The sequence below is a fragment of the Prionailurus bengalensis genome, chromosome F2 (assembly GCF_016509475.1).
Source record: "Prionailurus bengalensis isolate Pbe53 chromosome F2, Fcat_Pben_1.1_paternal_pri, whole genome shotgun sequence".
Lineage (NCBI taxonomy): Eukaryota > Metazoa > Chordata > Mammalia > Carnivora > Felidae > Prionailurus > Prionailurus bengalensis.
In genome coordinates this window covers 82128218-82137261 of record NC_057353.1, presented here as the reverse complement: position 1 = coordinate 82137261, position 9044 = coordinate 82128218, and the positions used below count along the sequence as shown (strand labels likewise).

General features: G+C 64.3%; 1 protein-coding gene across 2 annotated transcripts; it reads left to right on the top strand.

The window, feature by feature from the left end:
• The first annotated feature begins 223 nt into the window (after positions 1-223).
• On the top strand, positions 224-6690 carry LOC122496110 (cytochrome P450 11B1, mitochondrial-like). Of its 2 annotated transcripts, XM_043602253.1 has the most exons (9): positions 224-462; positions 857-1012; positions 2055-2254; positions 2384-2587; positions 3008-3162; positions 4184-4350; positions 4781-4859; positions 4957-5154; positions 5384-6690. In XM_043602253.1, exons 1-9 carry the CDS (start codon positions 224-226, stop codon positions 5495-5497), a joined length of 1512 nt encoding a protein of 503 aa, XP_043458188.1. In that variant the 3' UTR covers positions 5498-6690. The 2 variants fall into 2 exon arrangements, with proteins under 2 accessions (XP_043458188.1, XP_043458189.1); XM_043602254.1 differs by lacking the exon at positions 4957-5154.
• The last annotated feature ends 2354 nt before the right edge of the window (positions 6691-9044 follow it).

Genomic DNA, 9044 nt, shown 5'->3' with positions numbered 1-9044 from the left:
CCAGACCCTACCCTGCTCTCCACATCCAGCAGCCAGCAGGCCTTGCGAAATCGTGGCACAAGGTGCCCATCCGTCTCTTCTGGAGGCCTCCAGCCCTGACCCCCGCCGCGGGTTTCCTGGCCTGGTCCAGGGACGACTTCTCCCATGACGCCATCAGGCCGCAGGCCCAGGCCTCCAGCGAGATAAAAGAATTGGGCCGACGGGGGGCGGAGGGAGCAGCACGATGGCATTCGGGGCAAAGGCACGAGTGTGGCTGGCAGGGCCCTGGCCGTCCCCGGGCAGGGCACGGGCACCGGGCGCCGGAGCCGCTCCGGCCCCCAAGGCGGTGCTGCCCTTCGAAGCCATACCGCGCTGTCCCGGCAACAAGTGGATGAGATTGCTGCAGATCTGGAAGGAGCGGCGCCTGGAGAACCTTCACCTGGAGATGCACCAGCTCTTCCAGGAGCTGGGGCCCATTTTCAGGTAAAGGCCTCCCCGCCCACCTCAGCCACAGCACCTGTGCGGCTCTCCCTAGCGGCTGCCGAGTCCGGGCCAGGCGCACTGCCGCCTGTGCTCTGCGTCCCCGTCCCCGGGGAGGCGGGGTGGGTGCCGAGCAGCGGGGGTTCTGGGCCTGGCACCTGGAGACTGCGGCTCTTGGGGAGGAGGGAGCACTCCCTGGCCGCGGCTGAGAGGGCAGAGCGCGGACAGCAGAGCAGGAGAGGCTTGGGTCAGACCGCGGCAGGGACTGCCCGCTCCGGGAGAGCCCCAGTCCGGGAGCAGGGACGGGCCCACGGGAGACGGGCCGCCTCGGTCCTGCACAGTGAGGCCTGGGGGAGGGCACGGGTCCCCCAGCAGGGCTCTGAGCTTCGTCCCACAGGTATGACGTGGGAGGGACACAGATGGTGCTCCTGATGCTGCCCGAGGATGTGCAGAGGCTACAGCAAGTGGACGGCCATCAACCGTGGCGGCCGCCCGTGGACCCCTGGCTGGCCTACCGACAGCATCGCGGGCACAAATGTGGCGTGTTCTTGCTGTGAGAGGGAGTCTGGGCGGGCAGGGGCGGGGAGGGGCGGGGCAGGGCTGATGGCAAGCGGGCCTGCCCAAGGCCCGTCCAGGTTGGGGCGGGAGAGCGGCCGCCGGCTCCCGCTGGGTGCCCACCCCTTGGGGATCATATGTGTCCTGGGGCTGAGGAGGGGCGGCGGGGCCACGGCCTCAGAGAGGAGGACGGATGATCGCTGCCATCAGGGAGCCCCCAGGCTGCACAGGCCTCCGCGGACTCCCCGTGCGGGGTGGGCTTCTCCCTTCCTACAGGTCAGGGCGGGAAGCCCAGGGCAGCGGGAGGAGAGTCGGGGCTAGGGGCTCGGGAACGTGTCAGCATGTGCTGTGCTGGGGCCTGAGGACCCACTGGCATTGACTAGAGCCCAGGTGGCTGAGGAGGAGAGAGGCCGGGGCTGGGGAGGGGGGGTTGGGGAGACGGGGGACGGGGGAAGAAGGCACCTTTGCCCGGGAGCTAAGCTGTAGGTGGGTGGGTGTGTGAGCACGTGTGTGTGTGTGTGTGCGCGCGTGTGTGTGTGTGTGCGCACGAGTGTGTGTGTGTGTGCATGTGTGCGTGTGTGTCCTCTTGGGTGGACAGGGGACGTGGGACCGGCCCAGAAGCATCATTCTCAGAGCAGGGGGGGTTGGAGGGAGAAGGTTGCCGGGGGCCCCTCACTCTGGAGCTGGCTGGCCCACCTCTCCCCTGCCTTCAGGGACAGGGAGAGCCCGGACAGCTGCTGACGTGCCAGCCAAGGGGCCTGCAGGTGTGCGTGAGCAAACTCCACGAACCCAGGCGGCACTGCCAGGCAGAAGTTCTGGGCTCAGCCCCACCTTCGACGGGGGCACCCTGGGCCCAGCACACGAGGCCTCCTTGAGGGAAAGGGCTGGTGCTCACGCCCCCAGGCAGGCAGCCTGCCCCCTGGGACCAGCGGGCCGCTCCCTGCCTCGCCCCTTCCCCTTGGAGACGAGGAGGATGGGTCCAGGGCTGGCCCCAGGCTGCTGACTCGGGCTCCCCTGAAGCGCCTCTCTCTGCTCTACAGAAACGGGCCCGAATGGCGCATGAACCGACTGAAGCTGAACCCAGACGTGCTGTCGCCTCAGGCCGTCCAGAAGTACCTGCCCATGGTGGACTGGGTGGCCAGGGATTTCTCGAAGGCCCTGAAGTCGAGAGTGCTGCAGAATGCCCGGGGGAGTCTGACCGTGGACATCCAGCCCAGCATCCTCTACTACACCATAGAAGGTCCGCGGGGTCAGGGTGGGAGGGAAGGGGGGTCAGGGCTCGGGGAAGCCGGGACCGGCCGGGAACGGGGCCGAGGCCCCCGTGACGCTGCCGGCCACCCTGGGCTCAGCAACCGTTCCCTGTCCACAGCCAGCAATCTAGCCCTTTTTGGAGAGCGGCTGGGCCTCCTTGGCCCCAGCCCAAGTCCTGCCAGCCTGAACTTTCTCCGGGCTTTGAAGGTCATGTTAAAGTCTACTACGCAGCTCATGTTCGTGCCCAGGGTCCTATCGCGCTGGACAAGCACCCAGCTGTGGAAGGAGCACTTTGAGTCCTGGGACTACATCTTCCAGTATGGTGAGGGCCAGAGACTGGGCAAGCACTGAATGCCAGGGACACCAGGGTCCCTGGTTTCCTGTCACCACAGGCTGGGGGAGGGCTGAGGCCGCCTCGGGGGCCTTTGTGGCCCCGAGACGCTTGGCGGGGAGTCTGGGCCGGGCCGGTGCTGAGCACTTTGAGTCCTGGGATTACATCTTCCAGTATGGTGAGGGCCAGAGACCGGGCAAGCGCTGAATGCCAGGGACACCAGGGTCCCCGGTTTCCTGTCACCACAGGCTGGGGGAGGGCTGAGGCCGCCTCGGGGGCCTTTGTGGCCCCGAGACGCTTGGCGGGGAGTCTGGGCCGGGCCGGTGCTGAGCACGTGGCACGGGGCAGGCGGGCTGATGGGCAGGGGCATGAGGAGAAGTGCCCCGGCCCCTGTCTCTCCGTGCCCCACAGCCAACAATGCCATCCAGAAAACCTACCAGGAGGTGGCCCTCAGCCGCCCGGAGCACTACAGCGGCATCGTGGGGGAGCTGCTGACGCACGCGGACCTGAGCCTCGAGGCCATCCGGGCCAACTCCATCGAGCTCACCACCGGGAGCGTGGACACGGTCAGGACAGCAACCAGCCCTGCCCTAGGCCATGGAGCCTCCTGACCCCAGGCTGCCTGCCCCCCGTGCCCGTGTCTCCTTCAGGCTCCTGTTCTGAGCTGACGGAAGGCTCTGCCCTGGGGCGGGGGGCCCGGGAACTGACCCTCAAGGGAAGGGGTCTGCAGTTCCCCGAGTGGGATGCCACACTCTAGGCCCAGTGCAGGGTGGACGAGCCCAGAGACGTGAGCAGCACAGACACCATTCAGTCGCCTGGGTCCTGGGAAGAGGGGAAGGGCCGCGATGCAGCTGGAGGGCTGCCTGCACCAGGAACCCTTCCCAGGCACAGAGTCCATTTGGCCCCAGGTCAGAGATGCTTTGGAGGTGACGGGCGGATGACAGAAAGGGGCGCACAGGGCTCCAGCTTGTGCGAGAGAGAACAGATGGCATGCAGCCTGCGGGTGGGGGCAGGCCGCAGGGTGTGGAGTGCAGCCAGAGCCTCCTGGCCCTCCACCCCAGGTTCACGCACCAGCATCTGTGATGTGCTCTGGGCCGGGCACCCGGGGCTCCGAGGAGAGGCACAGGCCTGCGGTGGAGAAACTCCCCAAATTTCCAGCCGACTCAGGGGCCGGGGCGGGCCGTCCGTGTTCCGACCACAAGGTCTGGGCTGACCTGCCTGCGGGTGTCCGGGCGACAATCCTACTGGGTGCCAACGGTTTGGGGCAGTAGAACACCCCCCCCCATACACACCCGTGAGAGGAAGGACCCCAGAGGAGGGTGAGAACCAGGCCTCGAAGGGGCTGGAGAAGGCCTGGATCTTTACTGAGCCTGGGGACACCTTCCCTGAGGGAGTCAGGTGTTAGGTTTTAGATCCTGAGGTCCCAGATCCCTGGGAGGAGTCCTTCTCCGGGCGTCCACGTCACCGCGGATCTGAGGCGACCCCCCCCCCCCCAAGGGAGGACCGTCTTCCGGGGTGGAGAGGCCCCGGGAGCTGAGGTGCGTGGCCTGGGCCAAGGTCTGAGCCCTGCACCCGTGGCTCCTGCAGACGGTCTACCCCCTGTTGATGACTCTCTTTGAGCTGGCTCGAAACCCTGAAGTGCAGCAGGCCCTACGCCAGGAGAGCCTGGGGGCCGAGGCCAGGATCTCGCAGGATCCCCAGAGCGCAACCTCGGAGCTGCCCCTGCTGCGGGCGGCCCTCAAGGAGACCTTGAGGTGGGTGTGGCAGGCCCCGGCTGCCGCCTCTGTCCTGGCCCCACTGTCTGGACGGCAGTGCTCAGGGAGCCTGTGGCCAGGTCCTGGGGCTGAGAAGCGGCTTCGCCCAAGATGCAACCCTGTACCTCGTCCCGTTCTCCCGAAAGGGTTAGGAGCTCTTCTCCCCCTGGGATCCCACTTCAATGCCCCGGGCCCCATCCTCGGCCGTGTCCGCCGTGTCCGGGGGCTGCTCAGGCTCAGGGAACTTTGTCTGACTCAGGAGGTGCAAGGAAGCAGCTCCTCGTGATCTAGGCTTCCCGCTGCCAGAGGCGACCCGGGAGGGTGGCCGGCAGCTCCCCCAGGCCGGCGCATCCTGGGATAGGAAGGTGGCCGAAGGGAAGCGAGGGTCCCAGGGACAGCTGAGGACCCTGTCGGGTGCCCCCATCCACAGGCTGTACCCCGTGGGGATGTCTGTGGACCGAAAGGTGACCTCGGACGTGGTGCTGCAGAACTACCACATCCCGGCAGGGGTGAGTGAGGCCCCACAGCCCCTCCAGCAGACGCCAAGCCCGCGTGACCTTCTCACTCCTGGGGCCACCGACCCCGCCCCTCCCCACCTCTCCGCAGACAGTGGTCAAGGTGCAACTCTACTCCCTGGGTCGAAACCCCTCTGTGTTTGAGAGGCCCGAGTGCTACCATCCCCAGCGCTGGCTGGACAACAGGGGCTCTGGCACCAGATACCCACACCTGGCCTTCGGCTTTGGTCTGCGCCAGTGCCTGGGGCGGCGCCTGGCAGAGGCAGAGATGCTGCTGTTGCTGCACCACGTGAGCGGGCCTGGGTGGCCCCGGGGCGGGACGGGATGCCACCGGGGAGGGCGTGGCCTGCGGGTGGGCGGGGCCTGGGGGTGCCGGGTGGCCTGCTTGGGGACCACCGGCCTCTCCTTCTCCTCCGCTGCGCCTGACCCGAAAGGTAGGGTTCAGAAAGGCGAGGGAAGGTGGACCAGGACATCGGGGTTGACCATTTGGCCAGGTGGAACCCGTGCCTCTGTCCTAGGTGCTGAAAAGCTTCCTGGTGGAGACGCTCAGGCAGGAGGATGTAAAGATGACCTACCAGTTCGTGTTCGTGCCCTCCACCCCCCTCCTCCTCACCTTCCGGGCCATCAACTAGTCACGTCACCGCGCCGTCGGGCCAGCGGTGCTGCCAGCCCCCTTCTGCCTGCCCCCGGCCACCCTTGTTTTCTCCCACGGACCCTGCTTCTGGAGCCACAGCACTGTCCAGCCGGCGCCTCGCACCGAGGGGCAGGGGGATGAATCTGGCCGCGGGTCCTGCCTGTGAGCCCAGTGCCACCTGTGCCTTCTCCAGCGAGGAGCACCATCGGAGGGCCTTGGCCCCCGTAGCCCCCAACACTAGCTCCAGGGGCTTCAGATCCGCCCCCACCCCCACCTGCCTGTCCAATCTCATATCCCCTCTGTACTCAACCCGCCCCCACGCACAACAGACAGGTTGGCGCCCCTGTCCTGCTCACCGCCACTCCAAAGGCCAGACTCTTTGTCTGCATTGGTCTTGCCAGCCTAGACCTTGAAGCTGGGCCGTGAGTCGTCCCCCTCCCTGCTCTGCTCAGTCCACTTGGGCTCCTCCTGGCCCTGCCAGTGCTCTGGGACTGTGACTGAAGCACCCAGCCGAGGGCCTGGGTAAGCAGGTCAGGAGTATTGTTTCTTACAAGAGCCACCGAGGAGCTGAGGTGGACATCTGGGCCCATGAGACTCCTCTGAAAGCAGGGAGGATGGTGATCTCCTCTGGCGGGCTGCAGGGTGACCACAGAGAAGCCACCTCGGCCAGGCACAGCCACTCACTCCCTTTAACGAAGCCGTCTGCGTGCCGTGCCCGGCTGGCCTCCCACGGTGGCCCTCAGGACAGGGGCCACCCCTGACCTCGTGGGAGGAAGGGGTTTTGGACAGCTGTGAGGCGGCTGGGATCTCCTAGATGGCAGGAGCGAGCAGCCTGTCCCACGCTGCCTGCGGCCAGGTGACACCCCCGGCGTGGAAAGGGGCCGGGAGGCAAGGGTGAGTGGTGGGGTGGCTCTGCTCCCCCTCCTTCCCCACCCCCACCTCACTGGGGGAGAACTGGGCACTCAGCTCACAGCAAAGCAATGACGGAGGGGCCACACATGTGCCTGGGCCAGCCCCGGGCGCCCGCCCAGTGGCCCGCTGGCGTGTGTTCCCTGTGCGGACTCCCTGGAGGAGGAAAGACTGTGCGCCCTCCTTGCTGGGCCCGGTGCAGGAGGGCTGCTGCCGGGAGGAGGTCTTCTCCGTGCCCCAGCCAGGCGCAGCTGAAGGGCACGTGGAGGCAGGAAGAGAGGGCCCTGGGGATCCTGGGGACACACGGGCACAAGCTGGAGCCTGGGCTTGCCACGCTGGCCCAGCTCTTCTCCCGCCGAGCTGTGAGGTCTTCCCATGGGCACTCTATGCAGCCATTCCCCTTTCGCAGGCCCCAGGGAGGCAGGTGGGCCTTGGGAAAGCGCAGCTGCTTCAATAGGTGCTCAGCAGGGGGATTGTGGCTCCTGCCACTGCCAAGCCTCCTTCCCTGAGGCCCTGCCCTGTGGGGACACCTGCTGGCTGCTGGCGGGCAGGCCCGGAATCCAAACTGCTGCCCCGGAGGCAGTGTGTGTGAGTCCCTCTGTGCAGCGGGGCACAGGCTCTCCTGATCTTCATGGCAGCCCTGGCAGTTGAGCACCGGGACTGTCCCCGTGTCGCCCGCGGCAAAGCCGAGGCTCAGAGAATTCGTGCAGCCACACGGCCTCGCAGCTCATCCCTGGCAGAGATGCCAGCGGAACCCCCGCCGCCGGGCCCTCCTCTCGAGGCCTTGGTGCCTCCTCCACCTCGAAGGACCTTGGATCGAGAGTGGCGTCACACATCTTGCAAACATCCTGCAGTGAAAGCGTCTCCGGGTCGTTTCCTGCTTCTCTGTGCTCCTCCAGCCGTGCTGTATGAGGGCTTCGTGGGGGTCCCTGTTCGTGTAACCTGCGTGCCATCTCCTGAGGCTTGGCTGTGGGTGTCCGTTGGGCTCTTTCTAAAAATCCTTCCTCTTACCTGGAGACACCGTGCTTAAGAATCATCGTCTTATGCCTTGTCATTCTTTCCATACACAAATAGCCTTGCCTTTAAAATCCGTGACCTCCGAGCGCGGCTGGGTGGCTCAGTCGGTTGTACATCCGACTTCAGCCCAGGTCATGATCTCATGGTTTGTGGGTTCGAGCCCCACACGGGGCTTTGCACTGACAGGGTGCAGCCTGCTTTGGATTCTCTGTCTCCCTCTCTGCCTGCCTCCCTCCCTCTCTCTGTCTCTCTCTCAAAAATAAACGTTAGAAAAATCCTCAAAAATAAAGTAAAATTCAAATGAAATAAAATGAAATAAAATAACAAACAAACCTGACGTCCACTCCCGGGACATCTGGTCTCCCGGCAGGTGGGGCCTGGGCCCAGGCTGTGCTCCACCTGAGCCTTTAGGTGGCCTCTTCCTGTTACCCGAGCACGGTCCCTTGCCCAGGGCCACGTTTGTGTGAATTACTCAGCCTGGGGGGGCCCCCGAAGGCTCCACCGGAGCGAGAAGGATCCTCAGCCAACCTGAGGGCATTCATCCGCGTTCTCGGGCGGGAACATAGTCCTCCTCAGCCCCAGCCTCGTGGAGCTCAGCTTCCTTCTCTTTTCCCGATGCTGCTGGACCGAGTTTCTGCACCACGTTGTCCATTCTCCACAGTCCTGCCTTCCCGTGGGCTTCTGGTCCCATCTTCTGATCCTGCCTGGGCCTCTGCCTCGCATCCTTTCCCTCACGGAACTGGACCCACACCCGTCCCCGGGGTCTGCTGTGCGGGCTGCTCCCTAGTCTGTGATTCTTCTCATTTCGGGAATTAGGAGCCCTCTCTTTTTTTCTCACGCAAGTTTTCTTGTACGAGTTTGTGATTATTTACAGTTGCTGGAAGGGGAGAGACTTTCAGAGCATCAGCCTCATGATTTCGCCAGAGTTTGCACACCCTTGCTGGGGCACAGATGGAGGGTTGGCGTCGGACGCTCTCGTGGCTGCCCCGGGGGAAGGACCGGGCTGACCGTGCGTGTGGCACCGCCTCACCGCTGCTGACCTGAAGTCTCACTTTCTTTGCAAATGTTTTTTCGCTTTCCTGCAGAAATAACTGCCTACTTTGCAAGAGAGGTCCTACGCTTCCTGGCTGTTGGCGGAAGCCCGTTTCTCTTTGGGGTATAAAATGTTCTGTAATTAAATAGTAGTGACACCTCAATATTGTGAATCTAGTAAAAACACTGGAATCTTGGATTTTATATTATGGTAGTTTTATCTAATTGAAGCTCTGGTTTGATTTAAAGGAGAAGTAAGGACGAGGGTAAAGAAGGTGACACTTTTCTGTTCCCCTCACACCTCTTTTCTGAAACCACCACATGTGCAAGAATGACAACCTCAGCACAGAAGTCTCCATGCCATTTCAAGGTGGTCACCAGCAGACTCCCAGCCTCTCCCCCTGCTCAAATGTCAGCACCTGGGAGACCTTCTAGCCCTGGTGGGAGGATAGGCCCAACTTTGAGGGAGGACTGCGGCTCGTGCACAACTTGTCTGATTGGCCCACACTGGGCACCGGGCACAGTCTCTAACGTCAGGCCATGATATCCACGTGCCACCTCTTGCCCAGCTCCCTCTCGGCTTCCAT

Excerpts from the sequence above, each read along its gene's own strand:
- LOC122496110 (XM_043602253.1), top strand. The coding sequence starts at position 224 with ATGGCATTCGGGGCAAAGGCACGAGTGTGGCTGGCAGGGCCCTGGCCG. Across the intron at positions 463-856 it reads GAGCTGGGGCCCATTTTCAG|GTATGACGTGGGAGGGACAC; the intron begins GTAAAGGCCTCC and ends TTCGTCCCACAG. Across the intron at positions 4,351-4,780 it reads GCCCTCAAGGAGACCTTGAG|GCTGTACCCCGTGGGGATGT; the intron begins GTGGGTGTGGCA and ends CCCCATCCACAG.